Source organism: Chelonoidis abingdonii, chromosome 16 (assembly GCF_003597395.2).
Source record: "Chelonoidis abingdonii isolate Lonesome George chromosome 16, CheloAbing_2.0, whole genome shotgun sequence".
In the NCBI taxonomy this organism is placed as follows: Eukaryota; Metazoa; Chordata; order Testudines; family Testudinidae; genus Chelonoidis; species Chelonoidis abingdonii.
This window is the reverse complement of record NC_133784.1, coordinates 6,838,793-6,860,507: the sequence shown is the minus strand read 5'-3', so window position 1 is coordinate 6,860,507 and position 21,715 is coordinate 6,838,793. Positions and strand designations below refer to the sequence as shown.

At 64.1% G+C, this 21,715-nt stretch overlaps 1 protein-coding gene across 1 annotated transcript in view; it reads left to right on the top strand.

Annotated features, from left to right (window-relative positions):
* The first annotated feature begins 19 nt into the window (after positions 1 to 19).
* CRTAC1 (cartilage acidic protein 1) overlaps positions 20 to 21,715 on the top strand; it is a 41,610-nt gene continuing 19,914 nt past the window's right edge. The window contains exons 1-5 of the mRNA XM_075073048.1: positions 20 to 53; positions 10,516 to 10,715; positions 15,366 to 15,562; positions 19,458 to 19,588; positions 20,802 to 20,958. Of these exons, the coding sequence (XP_074929149.1) occupies positions 10,525 to 10,715; positions 15,366 to 15,562; positions 19,458 to 19,588; positions 20,802 to 20,958 (676 nt within the window). The 5' untranslated portion in view covers positions 20 to 53; positions 10,516 to 10,524. The remainder of the gene's footprint in view (positions 54 to 10,515; positions 10,716 to 15,365; positions 15,563 to 19,457; positions 19,589 to 20,801; positions 20,959 to 21,715) is intronic.

Below are 21,715 nucleotides of genomic sequence, written 5' to 3'. Positions count from 1 at the left end.
GGGGCTGCAGCTGCGGGAGTCAAGGCGGCAGCGGGGAGCAGCGAGCGGGGCCCGTGAGTAGCCGCGGGCGGGCAGCACTTGGGGCAAAGTTCTCCTCTCCCTCGAAGGGCTGCTGTGGGGTGGGCGATATGGGGCAGGCACTAGGGTTGTGGGGCCAGGGGAGGGGTGCTGGGGTGCGGTTGTGGGCGGGCACGGAGCCCTGGGGTGGGGATGGGCGTGGGGGTCTCCACCCCTGGCCAAGGGGGCAGGTGGAAGTGGCGGCTCTCCTCGGAGGAGCCGAGGTCCTGTCGGGCTGGCGCTCGGATGCTAAGGGGACTGCTCAGTGCCCCACTGCATTAGCAGCTGGCTGAGCCCCAGGGCTCTGGCCCCCGGGAGGGCTGAGGAAACTGGGTGGCACCAGGCTGGATGGGGAGGTGGGGCTGAGAGCCAGCAATCCCGGTTCTGCCAGTATGGCCCATCAGAGTCTGCCAGTGCTGCGATGGGACCACGCTGGGATCGGCAGGGCGCTGGAGCAGCGTGTACAGTGAGGGGTTGAGAGCTACTGAACCAGGCTGGAACCCCTGGATATGATGGAAACCACTTCAAGCCAGAGGATGCAGCAGCCCCCCAGTTCCAGCACCTCTGGGGGTCAGAGCACCCTGGGACTGGAGCACTGCCCTGGAGGCATTGGTGCGGTTGGTGCTTGGCTGGATTCCCCCCAGCTGTGGTACAGGAGTGACTTGCTGCCCTTGGCTGGATCTGCAGGGTCTGGGCTGGTCCTGGTGGGTTTCCTGGGGGAAACTGCACAGCCTGGGTACCTGGAGGTTTGCTGGGCTCTGGTACCAGTTGGTGCCTGGAATTGACCAGCCTTGGTGCAGCAGCAGGAGAGCTTTGAGTGGCTGGGTCAGGTGGGAGCCCAGCCTAGCTGGGAGTGATGCCACCCCCCTCGGTGCTGTCCCAGAGCTGCCAGCAGGGGGTGCTGTAACCTCACTGGGGTGTTGTGAGGTTATGGCATGTGGTTGTGTGGAGCTCTGATGTCATTCACTGGGGCAAGGTGGGGGCCTGGGGAGTTGTGACATCACCAGGATGCTGTGAGGGGTGCTTGGCTGTCACCATGGCTGGGAAGTGACCAGGCCCAGCTCGGGTGGGGTCCCTGTACACTGAGAGTGGCCTGGGCTGGGCTTCCCCTGCCGTGACACCTGGAAGGCTGCAGAGACCCATCCTGTGGGCACAGCTTCTGGAGGGGGAGTGGGAGAGGTTGGGGCTACCTGGGGGGGAGGCTGTGGGACCTGGACTGCCCATGGGAGAGAGCCATGAGTCTGTCACCCGGTGCCAGGTGCTTGCGAGGGAGTGAAGGGACCAGGGCACGGTGGAGTGATCTGTCCCCATCTTCCGGCCCCAGCTTCAGCCAGAGGTGAACCCTGGCTCAGTGCCAGGTGTCCTGCTGCTCTGTGGCCTGGCCCCATGGCTGCCCCTGGGCTCTGGAGCCAGGGCCAAGAACTGACTCGCCTCTGCCTAGGGCGGGAGGGTGAAGCCCCATGCCCCTGCTGGCCCTGAAGGCTGCTCAGGAGCTCTGAGCCCTAGATCTGGCCCTGTGGGTCTGCCCCATGCTGAGGGGAGGGTGCTTAAACCTGGTACTTCCAGGGCAGGGAATGAAGCATGATAGGAGAGTTGAGGTGGGAGCCTGGGGGTATTGTCCCTGGCAAGGGGCACCCCCTTGCTCACTGACCCAGTCCAGCTGCAGGGGAGGAGGCAGGGGGACTCTTTTGGCCTGGGTCCCTGGCTGCCCCACCTCCTTCCCGTCCCTTCCTCCTTTTCTGGCTCTGGGTTTATCCCATGCAGGAGTGAGGTCTCCCTGCCTGGCCCAAGGGGCTCTGCAGCTCTGGGCCCAGCTGGGGGATGCTGCTGTTCTCTGCTGGGCTGACTCTGGGGGTCAGGGCAGGGGCAGCCCCAAGGGGTCTGCTGGCCTGGGGCCCAGGGGCTGTTTTCGGCTAGCTTGACCCCCAGCCCTGCCAGGTCCCACCTGGGCTTGGGGTGGATGGACAGACACTTCTGCCAAGCACCTGGTGCCAAGTCACTGGCCTAGGCGCTGCTGAGCGAGGCGGTGCCATAACGATGCCGTGGGGGGCGGCCGTCCCTGTCCTTCCGTGCTGTGACCTTGCTGCTGTGCCACGCAGAGCCCTGCTGGGGGACGTCCCCGGCCCCACCCCGTGGCTGCATGAGGCACCTTTTGAGAGGCTGTGGGGAGACATGCTTGTGAGGCGAGTCCACTGTGGGTCTATGCAGCGCGGAGCCCGGGCAGAGCACCCTCCACCTCCACACAGCCAGACCTGGCTGCCCCTGGGAGCCATGGGACATATGCTGGGCTTCTCCCTGCACAGTCCCCAGTGGGGAGCTGGCTCCAGGCCACGCTGACACCCCCTGGGTGCTGCTAAGGAACGGATCCCTGGGGAGGCCTGTTGTCCCCAGTCAGGGACACTGTTCCCTCCTGGAAAGGCTCCATCAGCCCTGGAGGATTTTGCCTGCAGCTGAGTGCGGGGTGGGCCAAACTGGAGAGAGCAAGAGCTGCAGGGAGCGCCAGCACTCCCCTGCCCAGGGGCACCCGCAGGGGCGACGCTCTGCCCTGCCACCTGCTCATGCAGACCCTGCCTCCTTCATGAGCCGCCTCTCCAAGGCAGAGCTGGGCGGGGGGTGGGTGAGAGGTTCTGATGTAGAGGTGGAGGTGTGCCTAGTGAGGCAGGTTTTGCTAATTAATGGATTTTTCCCTCCCAATCTCGCCAAGGGGCCCTCTGATGTATTAGTTTAATTAGCCAAATCCAGGCACTGCACATGCCAGGTGCACAATGAGCTGGCCCCACGTGCGGTGCCGATCACATCCTCTTTCTCGAGTAATGACAGACTGGTCTCAGGCCGAGTTGCCCCTGGGGCCTGCCAGCGGCAGCCTGTTGTGGTGCATACTGAGTCCTGTTGTTAATGGTCCCAACAGTGTGGGCGGGGGGAGCCGTGAACCTCCCTCAAGTGCCCTTCTCACCTGGAGTGATCCAGCTGTTCCCATCTCTTCCCAGGACCTCGCAAGGGAGGTGTTTTTCCAGCCTCCAGGGCTGTAGTGTGGGGTATGTCTCACCAGGACCGTGTTTGCCCTCACTCTGTGTGCCAGGGTCAGGCACCCCACAGCCAGAGGGACAGACTGGCCAAGCTCACGCAGGATCTGCCGCAGAGCCAGGAATTGACCCCCAGGGTCACAGGCCACTGCCCGAATCACTCTGCGTACCCAGCCCTGGTCTCCCGGGGTGGGGGGTCAGTCCAGCCGGGGCTCTGGCTCCATTGCTGCCCCACAGCAGGTATCTGGCCTGAGCTCATACTGGGGCACCTGTGGGCAGGCATTTGGAGCAATCAGATTTTTGAATTGCTCCGCTCCAGCTCCAGACAAAAACCTACTGGTCCGCGCTCCTGGTCAGGGCTCTTCTCCAAAGCCCTGCCTGTGGGGCTGCCCTGCTCTGGGCTAAGAGCCAGGCCCTCCGGTGATGGCCTTGCTGGCCCCAAGGGAATTGGAGGTGGTGGCAAAAGGCCAAGGGGCACAAAGTTCTGCTCAGCGTCTCTCTGGCTGGGAGCCAAGCGTTATAGCCCCAGAGGAGCTGCTGCTGCACCATGGGAATGGCTCGGTGTGATGTTCCCTGGTGTTATCCAGACTGGTGATCTCCTAGGTCACTCCAACCCTTGACTCTGGGAGCCAGCCTGACCCTGCTCTGCTGGGAGAACCCCCACTCCTGGGCTGTTCATGCACAGCCTCTGGCATGTAAACTGTTCCTTGGATTGTGCAACCAAATGACACTAGTCAATATCTCTGGTCCCAGACACAACTCTAGGAACCTCTGTCTTGCAATGTCCAGTTGTGCCTGCTGGACACTGCAAGCTTATATGAGTTCATCAGTTTAATAAAGAAATTGATGTGCATCAGGCTTGTTATCCCAAGGGGAGTCTGACACACTTCAAACCGAACACACTGCTTCAGGTAGAACAAATTAACAGATTTATTAACTACAAAGAGAGATTGTAAGTCTAATTTTGTCAAATGAAATAAAAGCAGAACACATTCTAAGCTGCTCTAACACTTTCAGTGCCCTTACAAACAGAAGTTTCTAACCACAGGCTGCCTGGTTGCCCTTCAGCCTGGCTCTCCCCTTTGATCAGCGCTTCCACCACTTGGTGGTGGTGTCTGTAGATAGAGGTGGAAGAGAGAAGAAGAGCCTGGCAAAGGTTTCTCACTTTGATCTTTCTTCCCTCTTGACATTGTCTCTTTCTCTTCCCCCCCCCCTCCCCCCACCCTTCAGGGTCAGGTGAACATTCCCTCATCATCGACCCAAACTGACCAGGGGAAGGGGGGGTCGCTCACCTGAGAGTCCAACAGATCCTTTGTTGCTGCCTGGGCCAGTGTCCTTTGTTCCTGTGAGGCTGGGCTGGGTTTGTCCCATTCCTTCCTGATGAGGTGTGAACTGCCCCTCTGCTCCAGGAGAGTTTTTGCCTGGGCTTGTTTTAAGCCATGAGGACACATTTTCAGCCTCATAACTATACACATGAAATTATAACCTCACCATAATAACAATGCTCAGTGCATCCCGAGCCTTCTGAAGACACCTGACATGAGAAACTTTGCATTGGACACCACACAATCGTATTCTAAGGATGGACATGGGATGCTGGGTGTTCTCCTGAGGTACAGAATGACCTGACGTGACCTGTTACCGGAAGCCCTGTGTTGTCTGGTGAGGATTGACCAGCTCCCGCCTGGGGGCTCTGGCTTCTCCCTCTAGGAATTGCCTGGTGAATTTTCTACTACAAACCCCACCCTGGCTGCAATGATACAGTGGCTGTCCAGGAATCCCTGGGCTCAGGCCTGGGAACTCCTCAAGTGAGACTAGCTCTGCCCTGTCTGTGCAGCGCCTGGCACCACAGCCCAATCCCAGCTGGAGCCTCGACTCTATCATCATATGTGGCCAGTTTGGCTCCAAGCCGTACTGCCCACACCCCTCTCCCATGCTGGGACTGGGATTCTGGAGTCAGCCTGGCACGGGTGAGCAGGAGCTGCCAGCCAGCCCTCCTGAGCACGCCAGATGCTGAGAGCTGGAGCCTCTCCGACAAAGCCCTTTGACTTCAGTGAGGTGCCCTGGACCTGAAGCTCAGGGGCTGGGAGGACGCTGGCCCTGGCTGAGTGGAGGGGGGGAAGCCAGCTGATGGGTGGTGCCTAGTGAAGGGCTGCTGGCATCCCAGTCAGTGAGTGCTGAGCGGTGCCTGAGCTGTTCTTGGTGTCTCGGGGCCAGGGCTGGCGGGGGCTGAGGGCAGCTCTCACCTGGCTCTCCAGGCTGGCAGTTTGTCCCGAGGGGCTCCAAGTGGCATCCCTACTCAGCACTCACTCCGTGCCCTGGGGAGAGTGTTGGCACCACGCTGGCTGCTACAGGCTGGGGCTCCCCTAGCAGCACAGGAGGGTCCCAGCTCTGCCCGTTCCCAGCAGTGAGGGCCTGGGTGTCTGTGGGTTCATCTCAGGGACTCCTGGGACCCTGACGCTCCTGGAGGTGGAGTGCCAGCCCTGTCTCAACCCTGCTGCCTCTCCTGGGATGCAGAGGAGCTGGTTCCCTTGGGAAGAGCTGCGGTGAAGGGGAGGCGCTCAGGGGGACACAACCAGAGTGAAGCTGGATGGAGGGGCCAGGAACTCTGTGCCTTCATGGTGAAGGCTCCAGGCAAAGAAGGCCTGGGGGCCCCAGTGGGAAAGACTGGGAGTACGGGCATGAGGCAGGTGAGAACTTTCTTGGGAATGATTTTGTTGTTGGAATAAATCCAGCCTGGAAAGGGGTGCTGCTGACCCAGAAAAGAGCTGTTTGAGAGAGCCTGAAACAGGGGGAAACTGAGGCAGGGCACTGCAGCACCACACTAGGCCACAAGGGGGTGCTTAGGAGGCAGCCAGCTCTGCCACAAGCCCTGAATCGGAGCGCCTGGGGGCTTGAATATATGGAGTCTGGGGGGTGGACGCCTTGCTCTGCTGTTCACGTGCCCTTCTCAGGCAGGCAGCCCCCATGGCTAGGGTGACCTTTCACCCTATGGCTTTCTGGGCCATTGTGGGGATTGGCTGGCATCTGCAGCCCCAAACATCCTCCTAGAGTTACCCTGGGCACTGTGCTGCAGCCGGCCTATCCCTGGGAAATCCCCTACTGCTGCTGCCAAGGGGCATCCTGTGACTCCTGCCAGAGGTGGGGAAGGCCCAGGACAAGGGGAAAGCAGCTTTGAGGCCTTTACCCATCATAGAAGAACCTTTCCAGAAGGTGGCCATGGACATAGTGGGACCTCTCAGCAAGGCGACCCAGTTGGGGAAGAAATACATTCTGGTGGTGGTAGATTTCACCACTCGCTACCCCAAGGCAGTGGCCTTGTCCTCTATCGAAGCAGACACAGTGGCAGATGCGCTGCTTACCATTTTCAGCTGGGTGGGGTTCCCCAAGGAAGTCTTGACAGACCAGGGGTCCAACTTCATGTGGGCTCTGCTCCGGTCCTTATGGCAGAAATGTGGGGTCCAGCACAACTGAGCCTCAGCGTATCACCCCCAGTCCAACGGGCTGGTGGAAAGGTTCAACGGGACGCTGAAGATGATGCTAAAAACATTTATGAACCAGCACCCGCAGGATTGGGACAAATACTTACCTCACCTGCTGTTCGCGTACAGGGAGGTACCCCAGGAGTCTACCGGGTTTTCGCCTTTCGAACTGTTGTATGGAAGGCGAGTAAGGGGGCCCCTGGACCTGATGAGAGATGAATGGGAGGGGAAGGCCACTCCCGAGGGAGAGTCAGTGGTGGAGTATGTCCTGACCTTCCGGGAAAGACTGGCCGAGCTCATGGGCCTGGCCAGGGAGAATCTGGCCCGAGCCCAGAGGAAGCAGAAGGTCTGGTATGACCGCACGGCCCGGGCCCGAGCCTTTGCCACCGGGGATCAGGTGATGGTTCTCATCCCTGTGAGGAAGAACAAACTCCAGGCCGCCTGGGAAGGGCCCTTCAAGGTTATCAAGCAACTGAATGAGGTAAACTATGTGGTGGAGCTGTCAAACCGGGCACATCACCGGCGGGTGTACCATGTGAACATGATGAAACCATACTATGACAGGGGGAATGTGGTGTTGGCCGTGTGTGGACACTGGGAGGGGCAGGGAGATGACCCTTTGGTGGATCTATTCCCTGGGACAAAAGCTGGTTCCCCCCTGGAGGCAATTCCCCTCTCTGATCAGCTGACCAGGGCCCAGCACGCTGAGATCAGAGGGGTGCTGCATCTGTACCGACAGCTGTTTTCCAACCAGCCTGGACGCACTAATTTGACTGTCCACAGGGTGGAGACTGGGCCACATTCCCCTATAAGATGCTCCCCTTTTCGGGTCACTGGTAAAACTGCCCAGGATCTGGAAAGAGAGGTCAGGGACATGCTGGCTTTGGGGGTGATCCAGCAGTCTTCCAGCCCTTGGGCCTCGCCAGTGGTGCTGGTCCCCAAGAAGGATGGGTCAATCCGGTTCTGTGTGGACTATCGAAAGCTCAATGCCATCACCGTATCTGATGCCTACCCCATGCCCAGGCCTGACGAGCTCCTAGACAAGCTGGGAGGTGCTCGGTACCTCACCACCATGGATCTTACCAAGGGCTACTGGCAAGTGCCGCTGGACGCAGATGCCAGGCTGAAATCGGCCTTTATCACCCCTCTGGGGCTCTACGAGTTTCTGACCCTGCCCTTTGGCCTCAAGGGAGCGCCGGCCACCTTCCAGCGCCTGGTGGATCAGCTACTGCGGGGGATGGAGAGTTTTGCCGTGGCCTATATTGACGACATCTGCGTCTTCAGCCAGGCCTGGGAGGACCATGTGTCCCAGGTTACACAAGTCCTGGACCGAATCCGGGAGGCTGGGTTAACCGTGAAGGCTGAGAAGTGCAAGGGGGGGATGGCTGAAGTATCTTACCTGGGCCTTCGGGTGGGGAGCGGCTGCCTAAAGCCGGACCCAGCCAAGGTGGAGGTGATCAGAGACTGGCCTGCTCCCCAAACCAAAAAGCAGGTCCAGGCCTTTATTGGGATGGGTTATAGGGTTACTATCCAAGGTTCGTGCCCCACTTTAGCACCATAGCCGCCCACCTCACTGAGCTGTGCAAGAAGGGGAAGCCAGAAAAAGTGGTCTGGACTGAGCAGTGCCAGCAGGCTCTCCGGGTGCTGAAGGAGGCTCTGGTTAGTGGCCCAGTTCTGGCAAACCCAGACTTTGACAAGCCCTTTATGGTGTTCACTGACACCCCAGACACAGAAAGGAATGCCTGGCCATGGTGTGGGCCCCAGCAGGACTTGATTGAGGGGTCCTGGCTGAGCCTACAAGCTCTGCTGTAACTTGCATTCCTGTTGTCCAATAAACCTTCTGTTTTACTGGCTGGCTGAGAGTCACTGTGAGTCCCAGGAAGAGGGGTGCAGGGCCGGACTCCCCCACGCTCCGTGACAACGTCTTCCTTACAGAGCAGCATGGAGCTACTTTCAGCAGCGCCTTCTGGGGCTAGAGCAGAGGCAGTGCTAGGGCTGCGTGGAGCTGCCCCGGTGGTGCCTGTGCCCTCCACTGGGCGAGAGCTAATGCAAACCCTGGGCAGGTGTTGCTGGTGCCCAGACCCCCAGCAGTGCTAGGTCTGGGACACTCTTCCCGCCTGACCTGGGTCACATTGTCCCCACTCAGCCCAGCCGGCTAGACAGCATGGGCCCTTGGCCAGCCTTGTAGCCCTGCTATTTGCCTTCTGTTCTTATGGCAGCCCTGCTCCCCGGGCACCATCTGCCAGGCACTGCTTGAGCCCTGGCCCCTGGAGGAGCTGCAGGGGAGGGACAGGTCCCAGGCCCAGCCCAGCCAAGCCGCCTCCGTGACTCCTGCTGGCCAGCTCTGAGGCTGGGAAGCTGCACAGACCATGGGTTGGATGCTCTCAGGCTGTGGTAGTCTCAGCCCCGGTCCCAGTGCAGCCACCGGCTCATGGGGCTGTGAGGGCCAGGGACTGGGGACCTCGTGCCACAGTCACTGTGGTGGGCGGCTGTTACGGACTCACAAGTTGTGCCCACTCTTGGCCCCGGGCGGTCCCTGCGGGAAACCTCTTCAGTGCGACAGCCCTTCTTGGGGGGCCACTCTCTCTCGGGGCCAGGCCCCTCCACCTCCTGGAGCCGCACCTCTCTGAGCCTCAGCACGTCTGTCTGTGCCGTGGGCCCCTGGGGCCTCTGCCCTCTGGCGGGAATAATGTTCCACCCATCCTGTTCTCTAGACCGGAGCGACTCTCAGCCAGTGTAAAACAGGAGGGTTTATTGAGAGTTGAACCCAGCACAGGAAACTCTCAGGGCCTCAAGCCTGGCCTCTCTCAGCCCAGCACTTCCCAGTCTCCCTGCAGCCAGGTGGGCTCTGCCTGCTCCCCCTCTCCAGCCCAGAGCCTCCCTGCTGGGCAGCTGATATCCCCGGTCCCAAACCCCCTCTGTCCATTGTCTTCTCTCCAGGGAAACAGGGTTGCCTGGGTCCTCTGGCTCGAACCAGCTGGTCAGGTCACCAGGGTCCTCTCTTCGCAGCCCATTGTCCTCCCACTGGCCAGAACCGGCTGCGACTCCTGAGCTGGGTCTCTGGGTCACCAGTTGCTGGGGTCTCCATCCTCCAGGCCCTCGGCCGGGATCCCAAGTTCCCTCTCTGGTCCTGTGTACCAGCAAACCCCGTCTCCCTTCACCTCGTTAAACCAGTAACACCCGGGGACACTGAGTCCCCCCTGCTCTGCATGCAAACCACTACAAAACCAAGAAGGTAATAATTGGAGATATACCAATCTCCTAGAACTGGAAGGGACCTTGAAAGGTCATCAAGTCCAGCCCCCTGCCTTCACTAGCAGTGACCAATTTCTGCCCCAGATCCCGAAGTGGCCCCCTCAAGGATTGAACTCACAACCCCGCTTTGTCACAGCTGGGTATGCCCCTCTCCTGCCCAGACCTCACTGTCTGGTCCCCTGTGCAGCATATGGCCATCTCCCCTGTCTGGTCCCCGGGCCCTCGTCTGCACTAGAAAACGGGCACCCACGGCACAGTGCAGCCACCTAGGTGCCACACAGCACAGGCCTCCGCAGAGCCTGCTGCACCCTCTGCTCATGTGGCGAAGTTGTGAACAGGTGCCAGCCCTGGGCCCGCCGTTCACAGGGCCAGTCCCTGCCTGGGGACACAGACCAAATGTGGGCAGGACAGCTGGGGCCATGGCCCAACCATAGGTGCCATCTGCAGCAGTTACCTCACCTCAGCATGGCAGCATGGGCGCCTTTGAGGGCTGAACCTGGAGCGTCTGGGTCTGGGGGCATCAATGTGATGGTAGCTGGGGGGCAATGGGTGGGCATGGAGGCTCGAGCAGCAGCTCTCTGTGGCTGGTGTCAGGGGGTAATGGGGAGGCCGCAGGAACTCCCCAGTCCCAGCACCCCGGGCAGTGGGGCAGACGCTCAGGTGTTGCCCAGGCTGAGCCCATGTCGGTCTGGTTCCAGGTGCCGAGGATGCTGCTGCTGCTGTGGTTGCTGCCGCTGGCATGGCCCGGTGAGGGCTCCCAGCGCAGCGAACCGATGTTCACAGCCGTCACCAGCCATGTCCTCCCGCCTGACTACGACAGCAACCCCACGCAGCTCAACTACGGCATGGCCGTCACCGACGTGGACGCCGACGGGGACTTGGAGATCGTGGTGGCAGGGTGGGTAGCAGGGCAGGAGCAGGGTCCCTGGTGCTCCCAGTCCCACCCTTCCCCCTGCTCTGGGGGTGAGCAGGGCCCCAAGGCCCCTGTCCCTCGGCTGGTCACGGTGTCATGTGCCCAGCCCTCGAGAGGGCTGAGCCAGAGCTGAGCTTCCGCATTGGCGGGCTTGCAGGCCGTGCTGGCTGCTGCCTCTGGCCTGGGGCATGTGGCTGGAGGAAGTGCTGTGGGCCAGCAGCAGTGCCCCCGGCCAGGGAAAAGCCACTGATAGCCAGGGCCCTGGGGATGTGGCATAGGGAGCCTGTTCTTGCATTTCACTCTTCCGAAAAAGCAGTGCTGGCTGCCAGCTCCTGTCCCAGTCTCCCTGATTGGGCTTTCCATGGCACCCTGGGCTGCCTTTCTCCCCAGCCTGGCCCTGTGGGGCTCCCATCCATCAAGAGAGGCCTGGTGCTCGAGGCCTCAGCCAAGCCCATGGCCTGCTTGACCTCAAATGGAAGATGTCGGTGGCTCAGGAAGGGGGGCAGGGTGTCCCAGCCTCCAGGTCGCTACCAGCTCATCCCCGAGGGGCTGAGGCCCCACTCACCTGTGATGCTGCTAATGGGCTGGAGGTTTTGTATAGCCCTTTACTGGGGCCCCCTTGGCACACCCTGGGCTCTGCAGCACCCACTGGAGCTGGCAGCAGTGCACAAGGGAGGGCACCTGCACATGGGGGGGTGCCTGCATGTGTAACGAGCTAGGCAGATGGAGCTCGTGGCTGTTGGCCCATCCCCTTGGATGCCCATCCCTCTCCAGCAGCTGGGCTGGTCCTCTAGGTGCATGGCATGGCTTCCTGGGCCCCTAACCCCTGCATAGTGCTCCCCTGGGGCATAGCTCCTGCCTCCCACAGCAGCTCCAGAGCTGGACCTCACACCCAGACCCATGCCATGGCCCTGCCTACAGACCCCGCACTGCCCCTGCTTAGGGGAGAAGGGAAGCCAGCAACCCCCACGAGAGCCTTGCTGCCCCAGGCCAGAGCCCTGCTGACATGCTTAGGGTGCCCCCCCCATCCACCAGGAGCAGGCTTGTGGGGCGGCAGAGTCAGGCCCAAGGCTCTGTGTGTAAAGCCTCCCCTCCCCCCATTATATCTCACAGAGCTGGAAGGGACCTTTCAAGGTCCAGTCCCCTGCCTTTGCAGCAGGACCGAGTACCGTCCCTGACAGGTTTTTGCCCCAGTTCCCTAGGTGGCCCCCTCAGGGATTGAACTCTTAACCCTGGGTTTAGCAGGCCAATGCTCAAACCACTGACACACACACACACACACACACACACACACACACCCCCCGTAGGTGCTCATTTGGGCCCTGCAGGTGCTTGGAGACGGGTTCTGGGCCCTCTTGCAGCAGGAACCAGCAGCACACCTGCAGGCTACCCCCGGCCCATGGATCTGGCTGGCGAAGGCCCCATCAGACAGTTGGGCTGGAGGCATCAGAGCAGGGAGTTTCCATCTCTGCCGTGGTCTCTGTGTGCCAGGCTCTGGCTTCCAGCTGTGCCCTGCCCCCAAGCGGGGGCAGCTGGGGATGGGTCTGTCCCTGCTAGAGTGACCGGACACCAAATGTGAAAAATCGGGATCGGGGTGGGGGGTAATCGGAGCCTGTATAAGAAAAAGATGCAAAAATCGGGACTGTCCCTATAAAATCAGGACATCTGGTCCCCCTAGTCTCTGCCCTGGGGGACCCGGCTGGGTGGCTAACGGCCTGGCCTGCTGGGCTGGGCTGTCTCAGGGGTTCTGGCTCTGCTGCTGTTGCCTAAGGCCTGGCTGGGTAAAACCTGCCCCTGTAAATGCCCATCCACACCCAGCCTAGGGCTGCCCCCTATTTTCCTCCAGCCCTTGCTGTGCCCAAGTCAGAGTATCCCACAAACGGGCAGGTCCTGGCTGCCTGCAGCACCCCTGGGTGGGTGTCTCCAGGTGAGGGCAGCATGGGGGGCTGTGTACCCCCCCTCCCTGGGCACAGCAGCAGCTGCTCCCCGCAGTGCTGTGAGGTGGTGACTGAGCGGGCCGAGCAGAAGGAAAGCAGCTGGGCAGGGGAGGCTCGACTGCTCCCATGAACAGCGCCCTGTGCCATGGTCTGATGTAGGGGAGCGTGGGCTGTGCTGCCATGGACAGAGCTGCTGGCCTGCCCCTGCCACCTGGAGTAGAGGTGGAGCTGGAGCACCCTCCCTGAGGCCTGTATCCCCGGAACAAGGAGGCCCAAGCAGCCCCCTGGGAAGTGCCCCCTCCACTGCCCCACCCCAGTGATGAATGGGCTGCTTGTAGGGACCCCCAGCAGGGGCTGGGGCTCCAAGGCCTCGGCTCTCCCCGCGTGGGGCAGGCACGTTGCAGGTGGGGTAGTCTGCATTCCTGGGGGCGTCCTGGTGAGGGGGGCAGTGCGGCTGGGCTGGGAGTGCAGCCTGCTGCTCCCCCCATCCCCTGGGAGCTGGGCCCGCTCCCCTCCCATGCCACGCGGAGCAGAGCAGCAGCTGGAAGGAGGGTTGTGTAACCAGCCCTGGTGCCAGTTGTGTTTACTGGAGCTCAGGGCAGGAGGCAGAGCTCAGCGGGGGTCTGACTTGTTCCAGGCCTCCCCAAGCCTCCTGTGCTGGAGCCCTCTGGAGCGGCCTTGCCCTGCTGGCTGCCGTGGCTCCCAAGCCCTGTTCTAGGACTGCCCCATGGCTGGAGGAGGCAGGGCATGGAGCCTGCAGAGGGGCAAACACTCAGCTCCCGGCAGTGGGCCACATCCTTCCCCCAGACTGTGCCGCAGGGGCCCCAGCAGGGCAGCGCCCAAACTGTCCACAGCTGTGCCCTGGGCTGGCCGGTGCAGCACCCAGCCACCCCCTCTCCAAGTGCCCAGGCTTCCTCCAGCGCAGCAGGGCCCAGAGAGGCTCCTCTCTCTCCGTGGCAGCAGCCTGGGTCGCTGGCGCCATGCTTTGCCCTGCCCTGAGGCCATGGTGCAGCACCGTTCAGTCTTGCTCCTCCCTCAGCTGGGGGGCCCAGCCCCTCTGAGCCTTGCCTGGGGCAGCCATGTCTGGGGTGGTGAGCATAGGGGCCAGCCCTGCTGCTGCGCCCTGCTGTTTCCATGCATGCTGGCAGGGTGCTCTTGGGGGGCCAGGCCACTGCCCACTGGAGCCTGTCGGCCTGACAGAACAAGGAGCAATGGTCTCAAGTTGCAGTGGGGGAGGTCTAGGTTGGACATTAGGAAACACTATTTCCCTAGGAGGGTGGTGAAGCAGTGGAATGGGTTCCCTAGGGAGGGGGTGGAATCTTCTTTCTTGGAGGTTTTTAAGGCCCAGCTTGACACAGCCCTGGCTGGGATGATTTGGTTGGGGACTAGATGACCCCTGAGGTCCCTTCCTACCCTGATCTATGAGGGCAGGGGCCACGTGAGGTCAGTCACCCCACTCGCACCAGGGAGCTGAGCGGTGTCTCTGAGCAGCCATTTGGGTGGCCTGGGCAGCACCCAACACATTCATGGCCTGGCAGAGGAGGGGGCAGTGACCCTCCACCATTAGGGGCCACATGATGGGACTGATCCTGCAGTTAGGATACATGGTAACTGGCCACGTGCCTCCCAGGGCCTGGCAGGAGATGGGGGGGCTATGGGGCGTCTGCCGCGGCCATGCCTGCAGCTCTCCCCGCGGCCCAGCTGGTACCTCGTGCCCTGGCACTGCTGTGTGGTTCTGCAGGCGGACGCAGGGCTGGTCTCAGTGCTGCCAGGCAGCGTGGGGCTCAGTCAGGGGCAGCATCTCACCTCCCACACCCCCAGCTTGTTCAAGGATCCCCCCCAACCAGCAGCACCCCCGCTTGTTCCTTCCTGCCCCGCCACTGCCCCTCCCCCTCCCCCTCTGCCCTCCTGCCTCTGGGGGTGCAGAGACCAAGCTCCTGCCAGCCAGTGCTTGCTGTGGGGGGCCATCAGAGAGGGCGTCCATCTCCCCGTGGGGCTGGACCCCGTGCTGGGCACAGCCTGGTCCTGCCCAGCCCTCGGGCTCCAGGGCTTCCCTGCTGATTTCTAGATTCCTGGGCCAGCAGGGCCAGCAGGATCATGTAGCCAGAGCCCTGAGACTGCCCCAAGCCGTGGCCACTCTGCTGCCCCCAGCCCCAGGGCAGGGGACGGGACATTCTTCCCTGCGGCCACACTGACTGTCGGGCATCTGAGCTGTAGCCCACCAGACTGGCACCAGGCGGGCGGTGCCACCTCCTCCCCACGGCAGGGCTCAAGTGGGGGCATCAAGGAAAGGGTCTTGGGGTTGCCACAGACCCTCTGAGGGCCCCGGCCCAGCCGTGTCCACCTGCCCCAAGGCCAGGGCCGGCTCCAGGCCACAGCATGCCAAGCGCATGCTTGGGACGGCGTGCCGCGAGGGGGGCTCTGCCGGTTGCCGGGAGGGCGGCAGGCGGCTCCGGTGGACCTCCCACAGGCGTCTCTGCGGAGGGTCCGTTGGTCCTGCGGCTCCGGTGGAGCATCCACAGGCACCCCTGCAGGAGATCCACCTGAGCCGCGGGACCGGCAAGCGGCAGAGCACCCCCCGCAGCGTGCCGCCGTGCTTGGGGCGGCGAAATGGCTAGAGCTGGCCCTGCCCAAGGCACACGAGCGGCCCAGGGTGGGTCCCTCGTGCCTGCCCCAGCGCTCACGCTCGCCCCCCCAGGTACAATGGGCCCAACCTGGTGCTGAAGTATGACCGGGCGCGGCAGCGGCTGGTGAACCTGGCGCGGGACGAGCGCAGCTCCCCGTACTACGCGCTGCGGGATCGCCAGGGCAACGCCATTGGGGTGACGGCCTGCGACATTGACGGGGACGGGCGCGAAGAGATCTACTTCCTCAACACCAACAACGCCTTCTCGGGTGAGCTGCACCGTCCCCCGGCACCCCCTCGGCACCCCGCCCCCTGCACCCCCCGGCATGGAGCCCATGGGTCAACCCCCTGCACCCCCTCCGGACCACCCCGCCCTCTGATCCTCCACCACAGAGCAGTGGGGTCATCCCCCTCACCCCTTGGCACCCTGCACCCCCCACCATCGGAGGCCGTGGCGTCATCTCTGCACTCCCTTGGCCCAAGCCCGTGGGTCATCCCCCTGCACCCCCTCGGCACCCTGCACCCCCCACCACGGAGGCCCGTGGGTCATCCCCTGCACCCCTCGGCACCTTGCACCCCCACCACCGCGAGGCCCCGGGGGTCATTTCCTCCTGCACCCCCTCGCACCCACACCCCCTGCACCTCCTCCCACAGCCACGAGGCCAGGGGGTCATTCCCCCTGCACCCCTCGGCACCTGCACCCCCACCACGGAGGCCCATGGGTCACTCCATCCTGCACCCCCTCAGCACCCCGCCCCCTGCACCACCCACCACGGAGCCCGTGGGTTCAGTCCCACAAACACCCCACGGCAACCCCGCCCCCACCCGCACCACGAGAGCCCATGGATTTCATCCCACAACACGCCCATGGCACCTTGGACCGTCTGCGAGCCCCGGCACGGAAGCCCAGGGTCATTCTCCCCTGACCCTCACGGGCACCCCGCCCCTGTACACGCCACACGGAAGCCCGTGGCGGTCAACCCTCTGCACCTCAGGGCACCCCGCCCCCCGCGCACTCCCACCACACAAGCCCGTGGGTACCCGGCACCACCGCCCTGCACCCCACGCACGGTGCCCGTGGGTCATCCCCTGCACCATCCACTGGCACCCCGCCCCTGCACCGCCCACCAGGAGCCAATGGGTCATCCCCTGCACCCCACGGCACCCGCCCCTGCACCCCCCGGCACTGAGCCCGTGGTCATTCCCTGCCCCCCATGGCACCCGCCCTCTAGCCACCCTGCCATGGGAGCCCATGGGGTCATTCCACAGCACCCACGGCACCCACACTCTGCAGCCCCTGGCACGGAGCCCTTGGGTCATTCCCTCGACCCCTATGGCACCCGCCCCTCGGCCACCCCTGCCATAGAGCCTGGGGTCATTCCCGCTGCACCCCCATGGCACTCCATCACCATGCACCACTACTTGGGACACGGAGCCCATGGGGTCTTTTCCCCTTCACCCCACGCCCCTCTACCCTCTGCACCACCGGCACGGAGCAGGGTCATCCCCTGTATCCCTGGCATGTGAGCCGTGGTCATCCCTGCCCCCCCCCACCATAGAGCCTATGGGTCACCCCTGCAACCCCCACGGCACCACCCCCTGCCACCCCCACCACAGAGCCCAGCGATCATCCCCCAACACCCCAGGACCACCTGGCACCACACAGCCTGTCATCCCTGCACCCCATGCAAGAGCCCGTGGGTCATCCCCCTGCACCCCCATGGTGCCCCGTCCCCTGCACCCCCCACCACAGAGCCCATGGCCCATTTCCCCTGCCCCCTGCACACCCCGCCTCCCAGCCCGTGGCCCATTGGCCCACCACAGAACCCATGGCCCCTGCACCCCACCCCCGCCACAGAGCCCATCAGAGGCCTGGGGGTCCTCGGGAGGGTGCAAACACAGCTCTGGACTGAGAATTTATGGGGAGGTGTTGGGGGCAAGTCCCTGGGGGCGTGGGGAGCACCTGGCCCCGGGTCTGCCGTGGGGCGGAGCGCCTGGCCCCAGGCCTGCTGTGGGGCGCCCCCCGGGGGCATGGGGAGCGCCTGGCCCTGGGCCTGCCGTGTGGCACTGCCGTGACCTTCGGCGCATGAGAGATGGCTGCAGCCTGGAGTTAATTTCTCAGTCGAGTGACTCCATTGATTCATGGCTGGGACGCGGAGCCAGCGCAGCCGCTGAGTCAGCAGCGCCCGCGGCCCCCAGCCCTCCCACTGCGCTGCAGGCCCACGGCCAGGCAGCCCGAGGCCCTGCTGGGACAGGGTCCCCTACCCAGCGCAGGGCCCTCTCCCCAGAGCCACAGCACTAGGGTCAAGCTGCGGCCAAAGAGAAGGGGGGTAGGGGGGAACCTGCTGTATTCACAAGCAGGTGCATGTCCCAATACCCCCAGCTGGGCAATAGGGCGCTGCTGGGTGCTGCCCCCTGTCCCCTGTCCGTGCACAGCCTGGCGCCCCGGGGCGTGGCACCTCCCCTGTCCCCCAGCCATGCCCCAGCCTGGCACCTGGGGCGTGGCGCTGGCGTGGTGCTGTTTCGTCCCCTGGATGTGCCCAGCCTGGCGCCCCGGGGCTGGTGCCACCCCCCATCCCCCGGCTGTGCCCCAGCCTGGCGCCCCGGGGCATGGCGCCACCCCCCGTCTCCTGGCCGTGCATAGTCTGGCACCCTAGGGTGTGGCACCACCCCCCATCCCCTGGCCGTGCCCCATCCTGGTGCCCCGGCATGTGATGTCGCTCCCCGTCCCCTGGCCATGCCCCAGCCTGGCACCCTGGGGCGTGGCGCCGCCCCTCCCATCCCGTGCCCCAGCTCTCCAGGCTGAGGATGGGCTGACTAGCCCCCATCCCCAGGGTAGTGATAGGGGCTGTCCCATAACCCCTTGTGTGCTCCATCTCCTGCCACGGCATTTGAGGCTCACACCCCTAGCACAGGCCAGGGCAGCTGCCCCTTATTCCCTGCCTTTCATCTCCAGCAGGCAGTCCTTCCCTGCAGGCCATGCCCCCCCACCGGCACTGCAGGAGTCTGCCCAATGCTCCTCGGGCCCCTGGCTGTGGCCTGCCCCCTGCAGTGACCAGGGACGGTGACGGGGCGGTTGCCAGGGAGAGGGGAGGGGTGCGACGGTGCCGAGTTGCTGCCGTGGTGGGAGCGGTGCCAGAGTCACGGGGGCCTGGCAGTGTCCTCAGCTGTGTGTGGGCACGTCACCAAGGAGACTGGCAGGTCCAACAGCTCCCCGAGGGCCTGGCACCCTTCCTGCCCCGTTAATGGCGTGGCTCCCAGAGGCAGGGGCCATTGTGCACCGGAATCTCCTCTGAACACCTGGCCTTGGTGTCTCCCTTTGGAGACAGGTCACCAGCAAGCTGGGCAGCGCCAGCCTGTCCTGCCACTGCAGCTGGAGCTCCAGCTGCCCGTCCCTGCAAGGCACCCAGCTCTGGTCACGGGCAGTCTCTGGGTTGGGCCTCCTCATGCTCTGCCAGGCCCCTGGCCTTGCCGGGTGCCTCCACCTCTGCCCTTGGGGTGCTGGGCCCCAGTGCAGTGAGCTCTGAGCTGGGGCAGGGGCCCTCGTGGCCTGGCTTTGCTGCTGCTGCTCTCGGAGCCACTAACAACTGAAATCGGGTCCCCCAGGCTCCTTGGGAAGGGCACAGGCCCCCTTGTTTTTCCTAGCAGCGGGCCCTGCCGAGCGGAGGCCATGCGGCTATCACCATGGATCCGTCTTCCTGACACACCTAATTACCCAGCTTGCAGCTGCCAGCGCGTTGCCTGTCCCTAAATCAAGGAGCCCCATTACTCCTGTCGCTGGCCATGCGGCCACGGGCCCTGCCATCGATTTCCCCCTCCTCTGTGTGATCTACAGGCTCTGCACAGCTCACCTTAATGAGTTCATTCTGCCGGCGCCCTTCGCTGGAGAGCAGCCGCTGCCCCGCGCCACTGGCCGCCTACCCCCTGGACTGCGAGTGGGGGCTGCAGGCCGGGATTGAGGGGCCCCAGCAGGGCTGGGGGGCTCAAGAGAGCAGGGCCTGGGTGCTGTGATCTCCCCAGGGCAGTGCAGTGGGCGTTCTGCAAGGGGTGGCAGCCCCTCTGCCCGGGCAGATCCACGCCGAGCCGGCCCGTCCCCTGCTCCTGTCCCTGCACACTTGTGGGGCCTGGCCCCTCCCTGCCCCCCTGACCTCCTCTCTCCCCCAGGCCTGGCCACCTACACGGACAAGCTGTTCAAGTTGCGGGCCGGGCGCTGGGAGGACCTCCTGAGCGATGAGGTGAACCGGGCAGTGGCCAGCCGCTTCGCTGGGCGCTCGGTGGCCTGCGTGGACAGGGCGGTGAGTGGGCAGTGAGCCCGGCTGGTGGCCCTCGGGGCTGGGGACGTGGGTGCAGCAGGGTCATGGGGGGACGGGGGAGCATCCTTACCACCCAGCTCAGTCTCTGTTCCCCAAACTCCTCCCGTCCCCCAGGCTGTCGCTGGGTGTACGGGGATGACGTGGCACTTCGGGGCCTCCCCTATCCCATCCTGAGCCCTCTGCCCCCTAAGCGCCCCCCACTGTCGGGGTGTCAGGGCGCTAGGTCCCCCCTACTCCCCCTCGAGGTGTCAGGGCCCTGGAGCCTCTCCCCCCACCTTGCCCCTTGCTGAGAAAGAGCCTGGGGGTGATTTATGCTCCTGTCACCTGCTCTTTCTTCTTCCTCCTCCTCCCGCTGTTCGTTTCCCAACGATTATCACTAAATCACGGCCCAGCTGCTGCAGGGGAACAATGGGGGGGGGCAGTGGGGCAGCAGGGCCTTCCTGGGGGGCAGGGCGGGGTGCGGAGCCGGGCTGTGAGGTGTGGGGCAGCGGGGCCTACCCGGGGGCGGGGCGGAGCGAGGAGCCGGGCTGTGAGGTGTGGGGCAGCGGGGCCAAGAGGCGAGGTGGTGGGGGTAGTAGGACTGCGGAGTGGGAGGCCTGGGGGTCAGGTAAGGGGAAGTGGGGCTGTACCCTGGGGGGAGGAAGGGGAGTGGGGCTAGGCATGGAGTGGAGCTGGGGGCAGGAGGAGGGAGCAGGACTGCGGGGGGGTGGGTTAAGTGGGGGGCAGCAGAGTAGAGCCGTGGCGCAGAGTGGGAGCCAGTTGGTGGGGGGGACACAGCATGAGCATTCCCAGCATGCGGGGGGGCGGACGGACCCTGAATCTTGGCCGGTCCCCTGCCCCAGGCTCAGCCCTCGAGTGACTGTCCCTGCAGGGCTGGGGGCAGCGAGAGCAGTGCAGGCCCCCAGGGAACAGCAGCCGAGCGTGGGGCCCGGGGCCCTGACCTGGCTGCAGCCACCCCCAGCCATGCTGCGGGGCTCCCATCCGCTCCCCGCGGGGCTGGCCAGAGCCCCCAGGCTGCAGTGCCACCACTGGGGAGGGGGACGCCCCCAGGACCCTGCCCCCAGCCTAGGTGTCTCCATCCCAGAGCAGCAGGGGAAGCCCCTTCCTAGGCCTGCTGCTGCCCCAGCCCAGCTGCAGGCTGGCGAGCCGGGGAGGGGCCTGACTCTGCCCTCAGCCACCTGCCCCTTGCCCACAGGGCTCTGGCCGATACGCCATCTACATCGCCAACTATGCCAACAACAACCTGGGCCCCCACGTGCTGCTGGAGATGGACGTGGCCGCCAGCGACCCTGCCCGTGGCATCGTGGTGCTGACCGACGTCGCCGCCGAGGCCGGGGTCAACAAGTACACAGGTCCTGGGCAGCCTGGGGGGCTGAGCCTGCAGGGAGGGGAGGGGGTGCTGTGGGAGGGGCCTGTGGGGAGGCGTGGGGGCACGGGGCTGCGCATAAAGCAAGTGCCACGCCTGGCACACATGGTGCTGGGGCTGTCTCTGGGCTGGTGACAGCACCATCTGTGACCCCTGCCCAGGAAGGGGGCTGCATGAGGACAATCCCCAGAGCCAGGGGCCTGGAGCCAGCCCCCACCCCCACCCCCCCCCCACCCCCGGTAGGGAGTCTGGGCTCCAAGGTCTCTCCCTGGCTGTCTTGCTCCATCTCCAACCCTTGCCCCGGGAGTGCCTGGTCTCAGCAGCAGATCGCATGGGCAGCTAGTTCGCAAGGGTGGCGCCATGCGGGCAGCTGCCATGGCTGCTCCGTGGGTATTGGGCACAGCGTCCAGGTGGATTTGACCATGGCCGGCCCCTGCACTCACTGCCTCTCCCAACCTGGCCCTGGGTACCCAGGAAGGCCTGGCTCCTGGGGGAGCAGCCAAGGGCAGGGTCCCCCTCTCGACCTTTCCTATCCAGTTGGAGAGGGGCAAGGGCCAGGGGCTGGACCCCCCCGAGCTGGGGTTGGCTGTCCCTTGCACCAGACCTGCCAGAGCCTGGTTCACAGCCGCTCTGACCTCCCGTATCCCCCTGGCCCCGCCCAAGGGCCAAGCCTGCCCTGGGGAGCCGGCAGGAAGGGCTGTGAGTGTGGAGGGCCCCCAGGGGAGATGGCAGGTGCTGAGGGT